The sequence below is a fragment of the Hevea brasiliensis genome, chromosome 13 (assembly GCF_030052815.1).
Source record: "Hevea brasiliensis isolate MT/VB/25A 57/8 chromosome 13, ASM3005281v1, whole genome shotgun sequence".
Lineage (NCBI taxonomy): Eukaryota > Viridiplantae > Streptophyta > Magnoliopsida > Malpighiales > Euphorbiaceae > Hevea > Hevea brasiliensis.
The window spans coordinates 16,878,648-16,902,588 of NC_079505.1; the positions used below are offsets into that span (position 1 = coordinate 16,878,648).

Genomic DNA, 23,941 nt, shown 5'->3' on the forward strand with positions numbered 1-23,941 from the left:
TTTCTTATAAGTTCATTTCAAAAATATTTCATATAAAATAAATTTATATTTTTAATTATAAATATATTTTTAAAATTCTTAATTATTGCATTAATATTTAATTAGTGTGTAATATATAATAAAATTTTATGAATATAAAATTTTTAAATAATATATAATTACTTACAAAGCATATAAAATAAATTATATATATGAGAAAAAAATTAAATAGATAAGTATATTACTTAAAAAAAATTAATAGTTAACATAATATGTCAAGTTGGAATTTAATTATAAAATTAATATAGTTAATTGAATGATTGAAATTTATAATATTGATTTTTTTATTTTAAAATGATATATTATTAAAAGTTAAAAAAATGCTAATGTGTGTACATATAAAAAAATAATAATTTTTTAATCTTTTAATACGATAATCTTATTCTAGCATAGTAAATAATAAATACGTATAAACAGAATTAGGAATCATATTTTGAATATAGAATTTTTATTACAATTAAATAAATTTATATTTAAATATAAACTTAAATTGATATTTTGATTTAAAAATAATCTAATTTTCATATGAATATAAGCATTACATAATTTAATAGAATTTTTATTTATTTGGATTCAATAACTTTCTTTGTTAAAATTTGACGTTTACTTTTAAAAAAATAATTATATAAAAATTTATTTTAAAAATAAATTATAAGTTAGTTTGATAGTGTATTTTATTATAAATCAAATAATTGTTTATATATTTTTTAATATAATTATTTCAATTAAAAATAATAATATACTAACATCAGTATTTTTTTATTCTATTAGTATTGATTTTTTATTTTTTATATAAAAAGAGAATTTTAGTTATTAATTTATTATTTATAAATAATTTATTAGTATTAATATATTTATCAATCTTATTTTTTTTTTTTTTTTTTTTTATATATAAAAAAAATATATATTATTATATATATATAAAAAAAAAAAAATATAAATGATACTTATTAATATGAGTGTCAAGAGATAATTTTATCAAATAAAATTAAAAAATTGAATAAAAAATAACTAGAAATTTAACGTTATATGAAATTATACTAAATACAATTTATTTTACTATTATATGTATAAACTCTTAAATGGCGTTAAAAAAATTTTTAATTTTTCACATTAATTATATATGTTTTATAAAAAATTATATAATGTTAAAAACTAATTAGTTTTGATAAACCCATGCATTTCATTATTGACTAAATTTGACACAAAAATATATGAACCAACAAAATAATAAATAATTAAATTTACATATTTATAAAACACTTAAAATTATAAAATATATTATAATAATAAATTTTGCATAGTAAATTTCACCAAAATAATTTATTATTTTCATTGATATACTTTTATATTCATTAACTTAATCTAAAAATAATAAGTATACATATAACATATATGTAATAAAAAATAAAAAATTATTATATTGTCATAATAATAATAATTATGATACACACAACTAAAGTATAAAGAACGTGCAATGCACATTTAAAAAATAACTAGTTATATTAAATATATAAAAATATTTTTGTTCACTCAAAAGTTCGCCCCATCATTTATATATTTATATAGATTATAAATTATAAATAAATTAAGATTAGGCTCAATAAGGGCTAACCGTAAAAAGTTAGACTTAATTATGGACTATCCCGTTCTAAATTTTCTTTGTCCTTTAAACAAATTGAAGAAAGATTTTTTTTTTTTTTTGTAATATTTCCTTTCTCCCTTAATTTTTAACATTCCAAATAAAGTGTTAATAAACTGAAAACAGAACTTGAAACTAAACTTTCTTTAGGAAACAACATTAATTGAGTAAAGATGCATTTGAGCCACCAGGCTACTAGCCTAGAAGTCAAGTGCCTAATTTGTTACATTAAGAAACTTGGCCTATCATACACTTAATACCTCTTTTACATGTGGATTCCACTGTAAATATTGTGTTTTGTGTCTACCATAAACTAGATCAAGCAAGAATTTCCCTTTGTCACAACATATCAGTCAGACACTTGTGTATCCTAGTAAGAATATTGACCATGGTACTTACCTGGGGATTGTTATTGGTATTAAAACCATTAAGTAATGTATCCCAACGAAGTTTCTGTACATCACGGCCATAGTGATTATAGCCGAGAATATACCCAGTCCGGTGCCGGAATGCTGAGACATCTGCATTGCTGAGATCTTGATACCAAGAAGAGGAAGTAATTGATTGGCTTTGGCTACCATCTTTTTCCTCCTCATAGACAAGATGGACTCCAACCCTTATAACTTGAATACCCGAAGGCATACCTACTCCCACAAACACTTCATCGCCATCTTCCATTTTATCCACATACTTCCAATGGCTCAACCATAGATTATATGCTTGCTCTCCTGGAATCTCGTAGAATGTTGGGCTGTAATTCCAGGATAAACCGTTATTTGTGTTCTTGATATGTGTGAAAGGTTTACCACATATCTTATAATCTGAACGAGGATTTGCAGGTTGATCAAATGCATATACAACACACAAATTCAACCCAATTATCTTATGCCCTTGAACACGATTCACATTGAAAGAAATTGAACGCCCTGCATTTTGGTAGCTGTACCATCCTGGAATCTCGCTTCCTGGAATATAAATGCTAAATATTCCACATTCGTGCAAGACCTGTGCCATTGGAATCAAAATATACATGAAACGAGTTAATCATAAAGTGCATATATTTGATTTTATTTTATTTTTATATGTAAGTGATAATGATTTTGGTTTAAAAAATATAAAATTATATTTATTACTTTGGTTTAAATTTACTCTAAATCGCACCAAACCCGACCATACACACCTACATGGAATTGTAGGAATTTAGGAAATGAAATGGAATTTAGAAAGGGTGAGACAGAACCTGGACTGAAGTTGTTCTTAGAGTTCCTGTTAAGCAATTAACCATTTGCACCTGAAAGCTTTCCAAGGATTCCAAATTGAACATGCCCAAAGCAGTGATCATCTCCATGTCAATGTTTCTTATGGGTTGTAATTTGAATGCACCTTCAACTTCATCAAGATTTTCACAGCCATAAGATCTGAAAATCAATCTTCTGAACAAGTTAGGTAAGTTTGTAATTCGTTCCAGTGACCTACAATGGTTCACATCCAATTCCTTCAGAGTTGGGGGAAGCTCTGGAAGATATTGCAATCTTTCGCAGTGGTCTAACAGAAGAGATCGAAGCGAAGTGAGGCTGCTAATACTTTCTGGCAGAGCATGAATTGGGTTACCACCAAGGTTCAAATGTTGCAAGGAAGGTAGCATGCTAAGATCTTTGGGAATATGATCATCTAACAGATTACAATTAGCAAGGCTTAGAGTTACCAAAGTCCTTGGTAAAAAGGTGAATGAAAATTTCATTGATTTTGGGCCTTTTCTTGGTGATAACCAAGAATGGAAGGTTGAATCCCAAGATGTAGCAGACAAGAAGTTGAGTTTACTTGCATCATCTGAGGTAGAGTTTAGTTGATTAATGGAATTACCATCAACAACAAGAACCTTCAAATTCATTTCTGCTAGCACTTTGGGTAGCTCATCGAGTTCTAAGCAACCGGATAAAACTAGTTCCTCAAGTGATTTCAGGCTTGCAAGTTTCCTTGGAAGCTTCCTGAGATTCTTGCAATCTCTTAGATTTAATAAAACTATTCTCTGGAGAACTTCAATAGATTCATCAATCTCAACCAAGTTTATGCAGTCTTGGAGTATCAATCTCTCGAGATTAGGTAGTCCTCTGAAGTTGGGGGTCGTAACAAGAAAATGCGAATGGCTGAGGTTCAGGATCTTCAAGTTTGGAAGATTCTGAAAATGGATGAATGGAAGAAAGAAGCAACCAATAACAAAATCAGATTCTCTATATATATAAAATTCAGAAACTGAAAGGAGTAGAAGAAGAAGAAGTTAGCATCATACCCTGTTCCTTTCCCAGAGACATTTGAGATAGCTATGCGGCATTTCAAGAACAGCTAGCTTTTCCAGATCAAAACTGATTGGTATAGATTTCAAAGAAAATCCACGCCAACTCAACCATACCAAATTTTTAGGGAAATCTTCATAGCTTCCTTTGAGTTTTACATTGCAAAGTTGGAGTAATTTAAGCCTCTGCATCTTTGCCAATCCTTCTAACTTCAATTCCACCTCATTTGGTGGGCTGAAAGTAAGGGCCTTCACTGCTTCTGAACCCTGCTTTGGTGCAAAAAAAAAAAAATTTGAAAATATGATCAAGCACAAAGATATAAATATATACTTGAAAATGGATGCATCTCTTACAGTATTTTCTTTCAAGGCAGTAAGTGCATCCCCATGGTTCCACAATCTGCTGCGTTTTCCAGGATCTTCAGGCGATTCCTGGCGAACAATTTCTCGTCCCATGTCTCTAATTAGCTGATGCATCATTATCTGCTTGTGTTCATTGACTGTTATAAGACACCTATCAATGAGATTCTGAAGCCCAACAACTGTGTAGAAACCACATTCATCTAGTATTTTGACAACATAATCTTTATCCATTCCCACGAAAAAGCAAGCTATGTCGAGGAATATGTTCTTATCATGATCATCTTGAAGCGAATCACAACTTATTCTCAGAATTTTTTGAATCTTGCCATCAGGGATTTCTTCCAACTTTCTTAATTCACTTTCCCATAGATCTACCCTTTTTCCTCGAAGTGAAGAAGCCAAAACCTGAAGAGCCAATGGTAGTCCACTGCAGTAGTTTACTACCCTTTTAGAGACCTTGACAAAACCTTCAGGAGGATGATCTTGGCCAAATAAATGCCAACTAAAGAGCTGCATTGATGAATCATCATCCAATTCCATAATTTTAAGTATCAAGCAACCTTCATAATTAACATTAAACAAACTTGCATATCTAGTTGTTATGATTATTTTACTTCCTGGGTATAACCATTTCTGCATTCCAATGATGGCATTGAATTGATCGATATGATCGACATCATCAAGAACAATAAGAACTCTCCTGCAACATATAGCTTCCTTGACCTTAATGATTCCTTCATCTACATTGTAAATATTGATTGGTTGGTCTTTTAGGATATCAGACAGAAGTTGTCTTTGTATGTGAAGCAAACCATTGAGCTGTTCAGAAGTTTCTTTAATGTTTGCAAGAAAGCTTCTTCCTTCAAAATTGTCATAGTTCATGTTATAAACTGTTTTTGCAATGGTTGTCTTCCCCACCCCTCCAATTCCATAAATTATCATTATCCTGGTATTGGTTGACACATCTTGTAACCAAATATTAATTCTTGCAACATCAAAATCTATTCCAACCAAATAGGGGGAAACATTCAGCACCTTGCGACTCAGTTTACTCCTAATATCTTTCACAATATTTCGAATAAATGGGGCCTCATATCTACAAATCAAATTTGCAATCAAAGCAAACAAGTAAATAAATATATTTAGTCAATTGAATATGCACACTTTTTTTTATTCATTGACTCCAATTATAACTTGAACCTAAAACCTCAAAGAGACACTCCAGTCACTGGGTTAAAACTCATGGATTTGTGGGAAATTCTCACCTAGACCCGGTCTACATGGATCCAAGATACAAGAACCACCAATGTATTTAATAAGTGGATTCCATCATACATTTTATATCTTAAGTCCATATAAACCTGGTCTAAGCAAGAAAAATCATATCGAAACACTTAGTTTTCCCACAATACCAAAATAGAGGTTTCAGATTTGAGTACTCTAATTAAAGAAATCTTGGTGAACATGGAAAGATACAACAAAGATAGCCAATGAATAAATGTTAATACAATTTTTAACTAATTTCAATATTTTTCATAATTTTTTCCTTCATTCTTAGCTTTTTTGTTAATTAGATTATGTTATGACAAGCACACAAATTTAAGACACACATAATCGCATAATAACACAATATATAAAAAAGAAAAAAATAACATAAAATTTAACATGGTTAGATCATAAGGTTTACGTCCACAGAAAATACAAGAGAAAAAAGTTCTGTGAAAAAGAGTTTACTCAGAATCCTCAAACTCTAACTTAAGTATGTTTCGGTAATATCTCAAAAATCTACCACCCATGCCCTCCACTGCCAACACAAACCTCACTTTTTATTTTAATATGTTGTAGCACGAAACTTTTTGTGAGGTCACAATTTGATTCATGAAGATATATTTAAAATTCAAGCTACATAAAAATAAAAATAACAAATTATTATTATTATTATTATTATTATTATTATTATTATTTCATGAGGCTTCGGCTGAGATTCAACACATACAATCATAATTTAACTATTAGCATCATTATGAATCAGATTCGATCAAAAGCTTTTGAGTTTTAAAAGAAGTACTCTGAGTCAAGTAAAAAAAATTATGCAGGGGAATGCAGGGCAATTACCTGTCCTGTAAAACAAAACCTCCAAGGTCTGCAACTTCTCTAAGAGCTGCTCTCCATCCCTCCACCCTATTCATCTCCTCCATGAAATACTGTTCATGTGCAGCAAATATTTCACCAAATCTTCCACTCTGTTCAGAGACTTCTGTTGGATCCACATCGTAGAAGACTGGCACCACAATGTGCTCAACAGTTCTGCTACGTTTCGTGATCATCACAAGTTCATCTAGGCACCATCTGGAAGAGGCATAGCCATTGGAGAACACAATTATGGATAATCTTGATTCTTCTATAGCTTTCTTGATTCCTATCTCAATGTTTTCACCTTTCTTAAGTTCATCATCATCTCTGAAAGTGTGAATTCCTGCTTGAATCAAAGCTGTATAGAGGTGATCAGTAAATTTCTTACGAGTATCCTCACCTCTAAAACTCAAGAACACATCATAATTGCATCCAGATGAGGCTTCCTGTGCCTTTGCTTTAGCCATTGAATAAGGAAATTAGAACTCTCAAGAATAATGAGGATACAAGTTGAATGCAAGAAACATTTCTATAACATATATGTGCATTTGCTTTACTTGCATATTTCTTTCACATTGCTAAGAACTTTCCCTTGTAGTTGACTTTCAGCATTCAAGCATTCTTGTCTATATTGTATATAATAGTTGACCCAATATATATGCATTAGACAAGTTGAACTTTTTTAATGATATATTATAGATGAGTTTTCTTGGATGGTACTAAATTCAACTCTTCCATTTAATAAAGTTTTAAGGGCATGTTCACTCGTAGAAAATTGAAACATTTTTTTGAAAAAAAAAATATAAGAAAATTGAAAAAAAAAATTCGTGTTTATATATATCAATTTTTCCAATAGAGAATTAAAAAACTAGTTTTCAATTTTTTATCATTAACTAAGATTTGGAAAGCAGTGTTAACTTTCACTGTTTCCTTTTATAACAAAAATTCTATTGTTTAACTGTTTTCAAATGGAAAACAATGACTTTTTTATAATTAAATTATGCTATAATTTTTTTAAGTAAAATTAAATAATTATTTAAAAAATATTTATTTATATTTTTAAAAATAATCATATTATTATAAAATAAATAAATAACGCATTAAAAATTTTAAATATATTTTATAATGATTTATTTTTTTTTAATTATGATAGATATGAATAATTTTTTTTATTTATTTGAATTAGAAAATTGTTTTGTTGCAGGTTAATATGATTTTCATATTTTTCTTTATTTTAATAGCATATAAAATATTCTATTAAAGCTTAAAGCTCAGATTTATTGTAGGGTAACATGTTTTAATTGACTTTGTTAATTTAAATTTAAAATAAAAATAAGTGAATAAAATTAATTTTTTAAAAAAATATTTTATTTTGAAAAGATTCGCAACCTATAAATTAGTTCAAAATTCTTTTTTGAAAGCAATGATAAATCAATTTCAAAATGATATTATCCTAATTCATTCAAAAAAATAAAACTAAAAAATCTAATTTAATCTTGCCCAACTCTACCCATTTACGAATCAAGCAACGCAAATGGGAGGATTCCTTTCATTCTTGAGACTTTTCAAGTCAAAAAAAGATGGTATTACTTCAATATTTCACGAACTGTAGGTTATTCAATCGGGAATATTGACTTTCTTTTAACATTGAGTGTACATTAAGAGTTAGCCACCATTGAAAGAAAATGCCAAAGTTTGAACATTTAGTTCAGACTCAAGCTGTTTTCTGCAGTTTTATATACGTTGATATGTTTTAAGCAGATTTAATTTATCATATTCAATTAGTGATATTTTTAAGAGAATTTTCACTAATTTTTTAATTAAGGATAAGATGCGGTAATTTATATGTATTCTGCATAATGCTCAGATGGGTCTTAGTTTGTTGTTGAGACTCTTTGAGAATTTGGAGGAATTTCTTTAGAAATTCTAGGATTCAATTCTTGCATTCTAGACATCTTAATTGATACCATTAATTCTAGATTTTTAGTCTTGTTTCTAAACTTCAAATTTCTTGTCATATTTATCTGTAGGGGTTCCTACTTCACATGTAGGTCTTAAGGACACTTTTGTTGGTTAGCTGGTTTCCTTTTCGGTTCATTTTCCTCCAATGCCAAGTGAGAGGATAAACATGTAACATTGTTATTTTCATTAAATGTACATGTTTGTATATTATTTTTGTTATGCAAAAATGGGAATGGACAATGGGCCTATATTAGGTGTTGCCACTTGGGATAGTTATATACGTGCATGTATGACCAATATTTTTATCGCTCTTGGACGAAAGATTTCAACGTTGCTCTCAGGTTGTCAATATTTTTATTTTATTGTGTTTGAGATGTCAATATCATCTATAAGAAGCATGTTATAAATGTATACAGATATTACAGATTTTATGATATTTCAAGAAATTATTCTTGCAACATCATTATGGCATATATTTTTATTTCAGTTTAATTATGTTAATTTGAAATGATAACGTATTTTAGCTTACCATATGATATTATTGACTATCGAAACCTTCTACTCTTCCTTGTTATTTATTTATTGGCTCAATGAATTCATACTCACCCTTTTATTTTTAATATTTTATTTTCTTTTGGTGATCCCAGTTTAGCAGTTCTTGTTTCCATAACTTATCCTTTATCTTTATCAGGTTTCGAGTTTAGAGGAGGTCGGGCTGCTCTTCTAGCAATTCACATTTCTTCTTGGATTTTTGGCATACATATGGACACAAAGTTTATGATAACTAGAAATCTATTTTTATTATATTTCTTGATCCTCGCTAAGAGAAAAAATATCTATAATTATATTTTTTTATGTTCTTAATTAAATTAAAATTACTTTCAGTTGATTGTGATAAGAATGTCAAATAAATACTATCCATGTTATCATTTTACCAAGTGTTTATATTTTATTAATAATGTTTTGGGGAAACTCTATCAATTTTTCAAGTTACATTCGTCTCTATAAGTTAAAAACAAGTGTGACATATCAAAATGTGAAGGATGAGGCTTCCTGTGCCTTTGTTTTAGCCATTGAATAAGGAAATTAAAACTCTCAAGAATGATGAGGAGACAAGTTGAATACAAGAAACATTTCTATAATATATATGTGCCTTGGCTTTACTTGCATATTTCCTTCGTTTTCCTATGAACTTTCTGAGAAAGTGTAGTTGACTTTATGCATCAGACAAATTGAACTTTTGAATGATATATTTTAGATTAATTTTCTCACCATACTAAATTCAACTCTTCCATTTAATAAAAATTTAAACCTCTACAATGATCTTAATCTAAGAATAAACTCTATCTGCTTCTATTTTTTAATCAAGTAAATGAGACAAATTTTGATATGATCAATTAAATCGAACCAATTCCATTCGATTAAAAGCGGTTTAATTATAATATGTTCAGCCTACGTAAAATTTAAACTATTCAAATTATCTAATTTAAAGCTGAACTATTTTAATTGACATTATTAATTCAAAATTTGAAACAATAATCATAAATGTATAAAATTAATCTTCCAAAAAATATTTTAGTTGAAAAGATTCACGATCTATAATTTAATTTAAAATTTTTTTAAAACTATGATAAGTCAAATTTAGGGGTATAAACGAATTGAGCTGAGCCGAGTTTTGAAAAGTTTAAATTTAATTTGTCAAAATTTTTTTTAACTCGAGCTTAACTCGTGTCAAGCTCCGACTAAATATCCATAAGCTCAAGTTTGGCTCATTTAGAAAACAAGTTCTAAATGAGCGAAGCCAAACCAAGCTTTTATCGAGCTGACTCTCGAATAATTTGTGAATAGCTCGACTCATTTATAGAGTGAGTTTTAGATTTAGAGATATGAAGTTTAAATTACGTAATTTTGATTAACTCTTTTATATATATATATAAACTTAATTTTGGTAAAAAATTAAATTTAAATTACAAATAATTATATTTAATAAATATATTTTATATATTATAATTTTAAACAATATATTATTTTTACAATATTCATAAATAAAATGATAAATATTTATAGTATAATAAAATATAATAATTAATATAAATATTTTTACAAATGAATCTATTCACGAGCCTGCTATCCAGAACACTATGAAATTTGAGTTTTTATTTATTTAACGAGTCTAAAAATTAAACTCAAACTCGACTCATTTTCTAAACTAGCTGAACTAAGCCAAACCAAATTAAATCGAATCAAACTTTTATTAAATCAAACCTTGACCAGCCAAACCAAATTAACTCATTTGCACCACCAGTCAAATTAACTCCTAAATCAAAATGATATTACCCTAATTCATTGAGTGTAGGTTGAAACTAGACCACCATTCAAATAGGCATTGAAAGAACATGCTGGTTGCAAAATGCCAAAAATTTAACATTTAGTTCAGGCTCAAGCTGTTATCTGCAGTTTTACATACATTGAAATGTTTTAAGCAGATTTAATTTATCATATTCAATTAGTAATAGTTTTAAGAGAAATTTCACTAATTTTTTAATTAGTTACCCTTAATTATTTCTATAAATGAAGGACGAGGTGTGATAATTCGATTTGTAACTAAACAGATCGAATCAATCAGTTGTGAACGTAGGAAACAATAATATCCAACCACGAGAATTTATTTATGTGAAAATTTAATTCATCATTTGTTATAAATTAAAAAAATATATATATCAATATTTAATCTCTACACACTTCTTTCTCCCGTGTAATCTCTACCGTAGGATTACAGGGCCAAACCTGAAATCCTAAGGTACGATGAATTCATTCTTTAAATGAAACCGATACACATATAATAATTTTATTATAATGGTTAGTTAGGATAAAATTTATATGGAACTTATCATAATTAATTATTATAATGAAATTATTATATATATGTAATGATAAATTGTTATACATCACAAGTTATTAAGGTTGAATCATATGAGAAATAGGCCGTTTGGGTAAAACTAATTCTTAAAAATTGATTTGCCTTGAGGATTAACTTATTAATCTCTTACTAAAGTTATTCCTTAATAATGTGGGATCGCAACAATACCCCATACTTAGAGAACTAATGTCTTTATTGATCATGACCACATTAATCACAGTTAGCATCCTACACATCAAATAACCTATCTTTATACAATAAGTCTAGGCTACAATATCGACTCTCTTAAAATGAGACAGACTTTGACACTAATTAATATATATCACCATGCACTACAAATTATTAATGTAACGATCGGGCTCTAACCACTAGAGGAATTGTCCGCTTTGGCCATAAGCCTCACGGTTTTGTCCTATAGGTGGAATGGAGAACTTCCAAGGAGGTCACCCATCCTAGGATTTCTCTCAAGCGAACACACTTAACCCTGGAGTTCTTCCAACTCTCCAGGCCATTCCACCAAAAGGCACCTCTAGTGATTAATTCCCCCATTTTATATATCATTACTTTTTGAACCCAAGACCATCTCCGTGCTTTGCCGATGTGGGATTTGCCTAAGGGACCTTTCTCCCCCCCTTTCGGGACTCTGTGTCCTCGCTGAGGTTTGCCCCACCATCGCTCAAGAGGTCACGCGAGTGGCTCTGATACTAATTGTAACGATTGGGCTCCAACCACTAGAGGAATTGTTCACTTTGGCCATAAGCCTCATGGTTTTGTCCCATAGGTGGAATGGAGAACTTTCTAGGAAGTCACCCATCCTAGGATTTCTCTCAAGCGAGCACGCTTAACCTTGGAGTTCTTCCAACTCTCCAAGCCATTCCACCAAAAGACGCCTCTAGTGATTAGTTCCCCCATTTTATATATCATTACTTTTTGAACCCAAGACCAACTCCATGCTTTGCCGATGTGGGATTTGCCTAAGGGACCTTTATCACCCCCTTTCGAGACTCAACGCTCTCATTGAAGTTTGCCCCACCATCGTCCAAGAGGACACGTGAGCGGCTCTGATACCAATTGTAACGATCGGGCTCCAACCACTAGAGGAATTGTCCGCTTTGGCCATAAGCCTCACGGTTTTGTCCCATAGGTGGAATGGAGAACTTCCCAGGAGGTCACCCATCCTAGGATTTCTCTCAAGCGAGTACGCTTAACCCTGGAGTTCTTCCAACTCTCCAGGCCATTCCACCAAAAGGCGCCTCTTTTTTTTTTTTTCTCAACCAGTTCTGTACTCATCTTTTTTCATCTCATATACCGCCTCCTTCTCATTTCTATCTATTATCTTTGATATGATCCTTTTCGGTTGATAATCTACCATAACCTTATGGTTCAAAAGGTTGGTGACAAGCATGTCATCTTCTAATCCATCTTTCGGTATCCTCTTTTTAACAGGAGATATAATGTATATATAGGGGTGAATATAATTAGGGTCTAGCAATACATACTTAAAGGTATTATAATTAGGAAATGTACCTCTAATAACGTCTACCAGATTTGGCTCCTCTCGAGTCATAGCGTACATACGGGGTGCTACTCCAACCTTGGGCAGTTCTGTAATCTCAGAAGCCCTCTATGATGTACCAGCTATCTCAAGCCTCACAGGTCTTCTACCCCTTTTCACTATTGGGGCAGACCTCTCAGTCAGTGGTAGTGTAGTGAGAGCACTCTCCTGTGGACAACTTCGTATGAAATGATCTGTAGACCCACATCTGAAACATCTACCAGTCAACAGTCGACACTCCCCTCTGTGTATCCTGCCACAGTGGGTACATTCTGCACCAAATTGATTCTCTTGTTCTGCATCGGGAACAAGCTATAGATACTCTAGACTGGCCCCTCTGGCCTTGTGTATGGCTCTGTGAACCCTTATGCTTCTTACTACTAGTAACTGGTGCACTAAACTGGCCCTGTCCAGGACCTCTCTTGCATTGCCTATCCTTTCTGGACTGCTCTTCATTTCTGACTCTCTCCACATCAAGGGCTGATGCTACCAATAGGGAGAAATCTGTGAAGTGGTGAGATGTAACTATTAGTCGGATGTTATCATTCAGTCCATCCTCAAACCTTCTGCACTTATCAACCTCTGTAGGCATTAGCTCTAATGCATATTCACTAAGTCTCACGAATTCCCGCTCATATTCGGAGACTATAAGTTGCCTCTGCCTCAGTACCAGGAATTCTCTCTTTCTAGCCTCCAAGTACACATGGCTGATGTATTTCTTTCTGAATTCAGCCAGAAAGAACTCTCAGGTGATCTGTGCAGGCTGTACTACTCTAGATACTGTCACCCACCATCTATATGCATCCTCCTGTAGCAATGACAGAGCACATTCCAAGCTGCCTGGGTGCGGTAACCTGTAATACCCTCTTTGTCCTCTCTAGCCAATACTCTGCTGCGACTGGATCATCATCCCTCTTACCTCTGAAGTCAACTGCCCCATACTTCCGCAGTCTCTCTAGTGGAGATCTGTGTACAGGTTGCGGCTGTGGGGGTGGAGGTGGCTATACAGGTGGTGGTGGTGGTGGTGGTGGCTATGGCTATGGAGGTGGCTGTGGCTGAGGAATGGCTCCGGCGACCTAACGGAATAGCTGTGTCATCTGTTCATATAAGGCCTGCTTTGCCCTACTCACAGTACCTCGAGATGACTCTGCTCTACTACCACTTCTCCCCCTACTAGGAGCAGGTGCGTGACTCTCTACTTCCTCCTCTATCAGTCCTAGAGGTCCGTGCTCTGAAGGATCAGATGCCATCGATCCTATAAAACAGACAAAGAACATATCTGCATTGGTGTCACCTCGACTCTATCTAAAGGCTCATGCATGTGATGCAACTATTTCTTTCTATAAAATTGGAACGATACAGAGAAGATTAGCATGGCCCCTGCGCAAGGATGACATTCAAAAATCGAGAAATGGTCCAAATTAAAGGTCCCTTAGGCAAATCCCACATCGGCAAAGCACGGAGATAGTCTTGGGTTCAAAAAGTAATGATATATAAAATGGGGGAACTAATCACTAGAGGCGCCTTTTGGTGGAATGGCCTGGAGAGTTGGAAGAACTCCAAGGTTAAGCGTGCTCGCTTGAGAGAAATCCTAGGATGGGTGACCTCCTGGGAAGTTCTCCATTCCACCTATGGGACAAAACCGTGAGGCTTATGACCAAAGCGGACAATTCCTCTAGTGGTTGGAGCCCGATCATTACAATTGGTATCAGAGCCACTCGTGTGACCTCTTGAGCGATGGTGGGGCAAATCTCAACGAAGACGCTGAGTCCCGAAAGGGGGGGAGAAAGGTCCCTTAAGCAAATCCCACATCAGCAAAGTACGGAGATGGTCTTGGGTTCAAAAAGTAATGATATATAAAATGGGAAAACTAATCACTAGAGGCGCCTTTTGGTTGAATGGCCTGGAGAGTTGGAAGAACTCGAAGGTTAAGCGTGCTCGCTTAAGAGAAATCCTAGGATGGGTGACCTCCTAGGAAGTTCTCCATTCCACCAATTCCTCTAATGATTGGAGCCCGATCGTTACAATTAAAGTTAAGTTGAACTATGTGAAAAGCAGGCTGCATTATTAGAACTCACTATTAAAAAATCCATTTGTAAAAAAAATTGTCTAGAAACTCATAAATTTCTCACTAAAATTGTCTTTTAGCAATCGTAACACATCCATTACATGGTATAATTTTTCCAAGGTCTGATGATGGCTTGTAGAGGTGGCTAGTCTGCAGCACTTGAACTTGCATGAAGTCCGATTCCTGCAGCAGCCACAACGTGTTGAAGTGAAATAGTAATCATGATAGTGAGTCATAGTCACTGCTTGTCGTGTTTTTAGTTCTTGTCGTTTTGGTGGATCTCGCCATTTGCTTAATCATTTTCTTTTAAAATCCAATTGTTAACTAATATCTATGCAGATTGAATGGTGGATACAATAATAATAATAAATTATATATTCTGTAATTTATTTAAAATTTTAGTTAAATTTCTAAAATTACATTAATTTGATCTAATTTTTTTAATTAATTTTAAATTTACATTTATTTTTTCAATTGATTCATAGCTGCTCATAATAATTTAATTTTGTTAACTACTATTAATATTTCATAATTTTATATTAATATTTATAATACACAAAATCTTTTACTATCGTGACTAAATTAAATGTTTTTTTTTCCTCACTTTTTCTTCTCATCACATTTAAATTTCATTATATTTTTTTTATATATTTTACAAATATCTCAATTTAATAGATTAAAATTAATTTTGTTCATACCATATTGATTTATTAAGAAGTAAAATATTTTTAATGAGTACTTATATGAAAATTAAACACTCGATAATTTAAGAAATAAAAGTGTCGAATTCTACGTACCTAAATTCAAATTTCATTATCATTAATGTCTCATAGATATCATTAATTAGTGATATTGATAGGTTAAATTTTTATAAGTAACTCTAGACAAATTATGAAATAAAATTAAAGATTTGATTAATAAAATTAGATAAAATTATAATAATTTCAAATAATTTGAATAAAATTATTAAAATTAAAAATTTTGAAATATTATTATATAAAAATGTTTGGATTTATTTATTTATTATTATTATTAAGCTTTTGTTGTTGTTACATCGCAAACCTGCATTTAAGGATGAATTCTTGGTCACTGTTTCACTCGATCTATCGTAGCTTTCCCGGATTCCATGGCAGGCATTTGGTTCCTTGCTCTGGTCCTCCTTTCTACTCTCTTACTGCGCACTACCACCGCTAAGAAAACTTATATCGTTCACATGAATCGCAACTCCAAGCCTCACTCATATGCCACTCACCACGATTGGTACCAATCCCTCACTACCACCTCTGATTCCATCCTCTACACCTATACCACCTCATTTCACGGCTTCGCTGCCTATCTCTCCCGTCAAGAAGCCGACTCTCTTAGCAACATGGATGTTGTCCTTAATGTCTTTGAGGACAGAGTCTACTCTGTACAAACCACTCGCACTCCACAATTCCTTGGTCTCGATTACAACTTTGGCTTGATTGATGATGGAAGAGAATTTCAAGAAATCGAACAAGCTTCTCAAGATGTTATTGTTGGAGTTCTTGATACGGGGGTGTGGCCGGAATCAAAAAGTTTCGATGACACAGGCTTGCCTGAGGTCGCAAAACGATGGAAGGGAAAATGCGACTCAACTCCTGATTTCGATCGTGCACTTGCAATAGGAAGTTAATTGGAGCTCGTTATTTCATAGAAGCACACGAGAAAAAAGAACCTGGGTGGAAGGGTATTGTCTCGCCTAGAGACTATATAGGGCATGGAACGCACACTGCTAGTAAAGTTGCTGGGTCACCTGTGGCAAATGCGAGTATGTTCGGTTTTGCGGGGATTTTTACCCAAAGGGTGTAATAAAAAAAATTATACAAAAAAAAAAGAGAGGATTTAAGTTTAATTACTTAAAATGGGTGAATCATATTGAGATGGAATAGCTGAGAGCGAAACCTTTAACTTTTCTTAAAATTTTTTATTTTTTAATTTTAATTTTTACTTCATTAAATTTTAATTTAATTTTAAATAAAAAAATAATTTTTTATAATAAAAATATTATAATATATAATATTAATTATTATAATTTTATTTATTAAAATAATATTTATATTTTATTTAAAATATAAAATAAAATAATTAAAAAGTTTAAAGAAAATTTATAGGGTCCAATTTTTGTTTATATTTTTAAATAGTACATATTATTATAAATAAGCTCCGAATCCTCAAAACGCTATTATAATTATCATTCTATCCTCAACTTTTTCAGCACAATTCACTCTTTTTTTGTAATTAAACTCAAATCCATGATATAATTTTTTTTTTTATTACACCCTTTGGGTAAAAATCCCGGTTTTGCGAGAGGTACCGCTCGTGGAATTGCTGTTCGGGCTCGGGTGGCAAGCTACAAGGTATGTTGGAGAGGTTGTGCAGGAGCTGATATTCTCGCAGGGATAGAAAGGGCTATTCTAGATGGGGTTGATGTGCTCTCTCTCTCCATTGGCTCTCATAAAGTTGAACCTGCTCCCTATTATCGGGATCCAATTGCTGTAGGTGGATTCTTTGCAATGCAACAGGGTATTTTCGTCTCCTGTTCAGCAGGTATCACTGGACCTAATGAATCCTCTGTAGGAAACGTGGCTCCATGGATTATCACAGTCGGTGCAAGTAGTATAGATCGAGATTTTCCGGCTTATGTTTTGCTTGGAAACAAACGAGTGTTCAGGCGTGTCTCTCTCTACAGCGGAAGAAGAATGGGGAATAAGCCAGTGGGCTTGGTCTACCATCAGGGAAAGAATAGCTCCAGTAATTTATGTTTGGCTGGTACACTTGAACCAGCGTTGTCGCATGGCAAAGTGGTGATCTGTGATAGAGGGACAAACAATCCTTCAAAAAAAGATGTCCTGGTGCTCAAGGCCGGAGGCGTTGGGATGATACTGGTGGACAGAGTGGCAATGAAAGAGTTGGTTGCTGTCAGCCCATTGGTGCCGACGGTGGGAGTGGCGAAGAAAATGGGCAATTTGTTTAAGAATTATGTGAAAACCGATGTGAATCCCACTGTTGTTCTTGGATTTCGTGGGATGGTGGTAAATGTTCGACCATCACCAATGGTGGCTTCTTTTAGTTCGAGAGGTCCAAATCCGCTAACACAAAAGATCTTGAAGCCTGATATTATAGCTCCTGGTGTAAACATCCTAGCTGCATGGCCTGAAGCTGTAAGTCCAACTCCCTTGATGTAGGATAACAGGATGACTAAATTCAACATCATAACAGGTATTGCTCAGTTAATTCTAGTGGCTTGCCTGGGTGAGAGGTTTAAGCCACGAAATCCCTTCACCTTTCTATTTGTTTTGATAGAATTAGTTCCGACTGGAATCCAATCCGAGACCTCCCAACTCTGCAGGAGTTGGAGACGATTGAGTACCTATAAAAATCCCTTCTTCCATTAATTGATCTTAATGCTATTATTATGTTAATATTTACGGTGAAATTTTGTCAGGGACATCCATGGGATGCCCACACGTAAGTGGAATAGTTGCATTACTAAAAGCAGCACATCCAAGTTGGAGCCCAAGTGCAATTAAATCAGCTCTCATGACAACTGCTTACACTATCGACAACACCAACCCTTCTACACGAGATGCTAAGACTGTTGCAACTTCAAACCCGTAGGGATATGGATCTGGTCATGTAAATCCAAAGAAAGCATTCTCTCCTGGCCTCATTTATGATATCCCCAATGAAGAGTATACAAAATTCTTGTGTTCACTCAATTATCCCCTTGAAATTATCCGAGCAATGACCCAAAATCCAAATCTCACTTGTATAAAACAATTTACTGATCTTGGTGAGTTCAATTACCCATCGTTCTGGGTCTTGTTTGAAAACAAGAAAGTAATTAAGTAGACTCATGAACTTACAAATGTAGGCGTTGCAGAGTCTACATATGAAGTGGCAGTGATTGCACCATCAACTGTGGCAGTGATAGTGAAACCAAGAAAGTTGTTTTTTAAGAATGCAGGAGAAAAGCTTAAATATACAGTAACATTTATGGCCAGAAAAAATAGGAAGCCAACTGCTGAAGCTGCATTTGGTTCAATTTCTTGGAGATATGGTCAATACATAGTTAGAAGCCCAGTTGCATTTACATGGGACATGATATCACAAGTTGACTCATCAAAGAAAGAGACTTGAATACTTGTGGTTGTGTGCTTGTAAAACCAATTAATGGAAGGTGGAATCCGTTGCTAATGGTTTGGCAAAGCCTGGTGCGTAAGGATTTTATGGTTGTCTTTCAGTTGCTTAGCCTTTTCTTTTTTTTTGCCAGTGGTTTGGCTAAGAGTGTTTTTCTAGAATAAAAGAAGGCAATGGGGTATACAGAATTTCAATTAAATAATAATGAAGTTTATTCAAAGGGAATTATATATTGAGAAATTTTTGTTTTTACCTATCAAACTCAAGACGCAAATCGAATCTATGAAATCTATTTATTTAATAAATAATTTTTTTATTGAAATTCAATCTATCATAAATTTAAGATGTAAAATATATAATGAACTTTATTTATTTAATATATAAATCTTACAATGTGATAGACTAAATTTAAATAAAAATTTTCTTATGCATTGTGAAATCATGGTAAACTTAGTCTAAGTAAGAATTGCCTAATAGTAATTTTGAGCACTTACACTTATGCATGTTCTTAATTAGAAGTCAGAAAAAAGATATAATTGAGCTTTAAATCTATATAAATAAAAATAATATAAAATGCTTTTTTTTATAAGCACAATTTTATTATAAAAATCCAAAAAAAAACATAAGTCAATTAAACAGTTTAAATTAATAAAAGAAAAAAAAACTCAAAACATACACTGATAATATAAAATACTTTAATTAATTTAATTTCTAAATAATATGAGAGACTTAATTTATTTAAATTCTTTTTGGTATTAATTTTTTTTATTTAATTTAAAAGGTTATTTCTATACTTCTATAGTGATATTCAAATAAAACTTTTTTAATAAAAACAACTTTAAAATTTTAACTTCTAAGTAAAGTTTGCTGATCAACTCCATAACACTGATTCATCAAACCACTTGTTGGTTAAATTGAATAAACTTTTGTAAATGATAAAGTAAATTTCCACTTGCTCTTATGCATGCTCTATAAACACTGGAAACAGAGGTGAGATTCCAGTTGAAAGCATGACTTGTGTATACGTGGCTGTAGAATTTGGTTACTCTATTGCACGTGGACTTTCATTACTCACAATGTGCTTCATCAAGTGAAGTCATGCTAACCACTTCTTGTCGTTTGGTGCCCTGCCTTGTCTTGATGAAATTGAGGAAGAGGTGGCTTTCGTCGAGATCTGGGGAGCTCAAAGCATAATTTACTCTTCTCCGTTGAGCCTACTAGGAGTTACCTGATTCTTTCATCCATGTGTAGCATCACGAGAAGAGCATCACGAGAATCACTGATACTCGTTCATTACTAAATCAAGGCTCTGATACTATTACTTATTAGAGATATGGGAAGTCCAAAGCACTTAGGGAGAATACTTCTTAATAGGTTTAATGAAAAAATACCACATTCAACCCAAAACAGATAAATCTATGCGTCTCACTCATCCTATCTTGTCTTTTTCTAACATGGAAATTCCATACTTATATATTCCTTAACTTGATTTTTCTTGCCAAGTATGCAAGCTTTCAATAGGAAATAGTATCAATCAGTGTAAAACAATTGATCTCAGGCTGTTTGTAAGGATTTATAAGGACGAACTTGCTTGCTTCTTCTCTCAAACCATGAACCCAATAACACCGGGTTCCATGGGAAAGCTTTGGTTGTTCGCTCTAGTCCTCTTCTCAACCCTCTCTCTGCTCTCAGCCACCTCCAAGCAAACTTATATTGTTCATATGAATCACAACTCCAAGCCTCTCTCACATGCCACTCACCATGACTGGTATCAATCCTTAATTTCCACCTCTGATTCCATTCTCTACACCTACACCACCGCATTTCATGGCTTCGCTGCTTATCTCGATCCTCAAGAAGCTGAATCTCTTAGGAACAAGGATGCTGTCCTTAATGTGTTTGAAGATAGAGTCTACTCTGCTCAGACCACACGCACCCCACAATTCCTTGGTCTCAACTCCAGCTTCGGCTTGAGTGACGGGCGTCGATTTGAAGAAATTGAACATGCTTCTCAGGATGTCATCATAGGAGTTATTGATTCTGGCGTGTGGGCAGAGTCCAAAAGCTTTGACGACAAGGGGATGCCGGGGATTCCAAAACGATGGAAGGGAAAATGCATGTCTGGTAAGGATTTCAATAAAAGACTCTGCAATAAGAAGCTAATTGGCGCTCGTTATTTCTTAAGAGCACACGAGAAACAAGTATCTGGGTCGAATCATGTTGGTGTTATCTCACCTCGGGACTATGACGGCCATGGAACGCACTGTGCTAGTATAGCTGCAGGGTCACCTGTTGAGAATGTGAGTTTGTTCGGTTATGCGAAGGGCACTGCCCGAGGAGTAGCTTTTCGTGCCCGATTGGCAAGCTATAAGGTCTGTTTAGGAAGCGACAATTGTCGTGGAGCCGATGTTCTAGCGGGGATGGAAAGTGCTATTTCAGATGGTGTTGATGTTCTCTCTATCTCGCTTGCCTCTAAACCAGAACAACATTATCTAGACCCAATTGCTTATGGTGCATTATTCGCAATGAGTAAGAGAGTTTTCGTCAGCGTCGCAGCTGGTAATGCAGGACCTAGAAAATCCTCAATAGTGAACGTAGCTCCATGGGTTATGACGGTTGGTGCCGGGAGTGTAGACAGGGACTTCCGGGCTTATGCTTTGCTTGGTAACAAACAGCTATTCAAAGGTATGTCTATCTACAATGGACCAAGAATGAGGAGTAAGCTAGTGGGGTTGGTTTACCATAGGGGAAAGAATAGTTCGAGCAATTATTGTTTGGATGGTACACTTGAACCAGCGTTGGTGCATGGCAAGGTGGTGATCTGTGATATAGGAGGAATCGGATCTGTAGAGAAAGGTCTAGTGGTGCGCAGGGCAGGAGGTGTTGGGATGATACTAGTAAACTTTGTATCTGTGAAAGAATTATCAGCTGAAAGCCACTTGTTGCCGACTGTGGCAGTGGGGAAGAAGGTAGGTGACTTAATCAAACAGTATGAGAAAACTGATCCTAATCCCAGAGCTACACTTGGCTTTGATGGAACGGTAGTAAACGTACAGCCATCACCAATGGTGGCAGATTTTAGCTCTCGAGGGCCGAATCCGGTGACACCACAGATCTTGAAGCCAGATATTATAGCTCCTGGAGTTAACATCCTGGCTGCATGGTCTGAAGCCATAGGTCCATCTAGCCTGAAGCTAGATAACAGGATCGTCAAGTTCAATGTTATTTCAGGTATTACTCGATCTATTATATTCATTCCAATTCTAGATTGTATATGCGCCAACTTGGGAAATTTGTGTCTTGAGTCCATTAACTAGCTCTAGCTAAGTTTTTCCCATACCAACCAGTTCAGTTTAATGTTAGGATGGTGAAATTTTCTCAGGAACATCTATGGCATGTCCACATGTGAGTGGAATAGCTGCATTAATGAAAGCTGCACATCCAAATTGGAGTCCAAGTGCAATCAAATCTGCAATCATGACTACTGCCTACAATATTGATAATACCAACTCCCCAATTCGAGATGTTGTTACCGGTTCATCTTCCAACCCATGGGCGTATGGGTCCGGTTATGTAAACCCACAGAAAGCTCTTTCTCCTGGACTCGTTTATGATACTTCTGACGAAGAATACTTAAAATTCTGGTGTTTATTTCTTGAAAACCCAAATCCCTCTTGTTCAAGAAAATTTAGTGATCCTGGTGAGCTCAATTACCCATCATTTTCAGTATTGTTTGGAAGCAATTCAATTGTCCAATACAGTCGTGAATTGACAAACGTTGGTCAGATCAATTCAACATACAAAGTGAAGGTGACTGCTCCATCAACTGTGGCTGTGACTGTGAAACCAACTAAGCTGGTTTTTAAAAGTGTAGGGGAAAAGCAGAGATATACAGTTACATTTATGGACAAGAAAGATAAAAAGTCTAATCTTAAAGCTGCCTTTGGTTGGATTGTATGGAGTAATGCTCAGTACAAAGTTAGTAGCCCAGTCGCAGTTACATGGCCATGAGAAACTAGCTTTGATCCTGAAAGAGCTCATCATTATATACAAGTGTGGAATATGTTTTGTTAGTTAAAAATAACTTGTATTACCATGTAATCGAATTGTATCATGTTTTATTAGTTAAAATAAACTGCTTGGTTTTATAATCCAATGTGAAAATTTTCACTTGTATATTCTCAACAGTTTCGGTTTATTGAGCTTGTATGATCTCTTTTGAACAAAGCAATTACTTCACTAACTTACTCGAGCATTAATAGGCCTTGTGAAAAAATACGTGGGTTTGACACCACATTTAATCTAAAATCTTAAAGCAATGGATTTATGAGCCCTTCCTACTTATATATATCTCACTTATTCTATCTTTTTTCAATGTGAAAATTTTACAATTTCATATTACCAATAAAATATTTATAAGTTTAAATCAGCTTTTAAATATGGGTACAAATTAATTTTTATAAATTAAATTAAATATTCTCTTAGTTGAGAATACTAAGTCGTCTCTAGTCTCAAATAAGAGATTTCAAATTGTGATAAGCAGAAGAGAAAATTTAATACCAATATTGAAATGTGTTTCTATACAATTCCAAAGTTAATTCCTTGTCATTTCATCTAATCACTAATTAACTTTCCAATAAATCATTGGTTAATTATATCTATGCCTGCCCACCATCTCATATATGCATGCCAAGCATCTCCAAAAAAATCTCCTGCAAATGCCTATGCTCACACCACTGGTGACCTGTACGCGGCTGTAGAATTAGCTAGTTTTTACAACATGGAGTTGCGTTAAATGCCAT

General features: G+C 33.6%; 2 protein-coding genes, 1 non-coding gene and 1 pseudogene across 5 annotated transcripts; 3 read left to right on the top strand and 1 right to left on the bottom strand.

Moving 5' to 3' along the window:
- Positions 1 to 1,802: 1,802 nt before the first annotated feature.
- On the bottom strand, positions 1,803 to 6,985 carry LOC110642944 (disease resistance protein RPV1-like). 3 transcript variants are annotated; one of them, XM_058131903.1, is made up of 5 exons: positions 6,453 to 6,985; positions 4,329 to 5,433; positions 3,972 to 4,241; positions 2,922 to 3,860; positions 1,803 to 2,686 (listed from the first exon to the last, which is right to left on the bottom strand). In XM_058131903.1, the coding sequence occupies exons 1-5, from the start codon at positions 6,935 to 6,937 to the stop codon at positions 2,021 to 2,023; spliced, it is 3,465 nt and encodes a 1,154-aa protein (XP_057987886.1). In that variant the 5' UTR covers positions 6,938 to 6,985; the 3' UTR covers positions 1,803 to 2,020. The 3 variants fall into 3 exon arrangements, with proteins under 3 accessions (XP_057987886.1, XP_057987884.1, XP_057987887.1); XM_058131901.1 differs by having other exon boundaries at positions 3,972 to 4,244; XM_058131904.1 differs by having other exon boundaries at positions 3,972 to 4,244; positions 4,329 to 5,338; positions 6,453 to 6,589.
- Positions 6,986 to 14,228: 7,243 nt separating this feature from the next.
- Positions 14,229 to 14,333, top strand: LOC131172253 (U6 spliceosomal RNA). The gene has a single exon (XR_009142736.1). It is a non-coding gene; the product is annotated as a U6 spliceosomal RNA (small nuclear RNA).
- Positions 14,334 to 16,018: 1,685 nt separating this feature from the next.
- Positions 16,019 to 19,139, top strand: LOC131168951 (subtilisin-like protease SBT1.8; annotated as a pseudogene).
- A 1,465-nt stretch (positions 19,140 to 20,604) lies between these two features.
- On the top strand, positions 20,605 to 23,290 carry LOC110642946 (subtilisin-like protease SBT1.8). The gene is made up of 2 exons (XM_021795150.2): positions 20,605 to 22,370; positions 22,522 to 23,290. The coding sequence occupies exons 1-2, from the start codon at positions 20,750 to 20,752 to the stop codon at positions 23,148 to 23,150; spliced, it is 2,250 nt and encodes a 749-aa protein (XP_021650842.2). The 5' UTR covers positions 20,605 to 20,749; the 3' UTR covers positions 23,151 to 23,290.
- Positions 23,291 to 23,941: the final 651 nt, after the last annotated feature.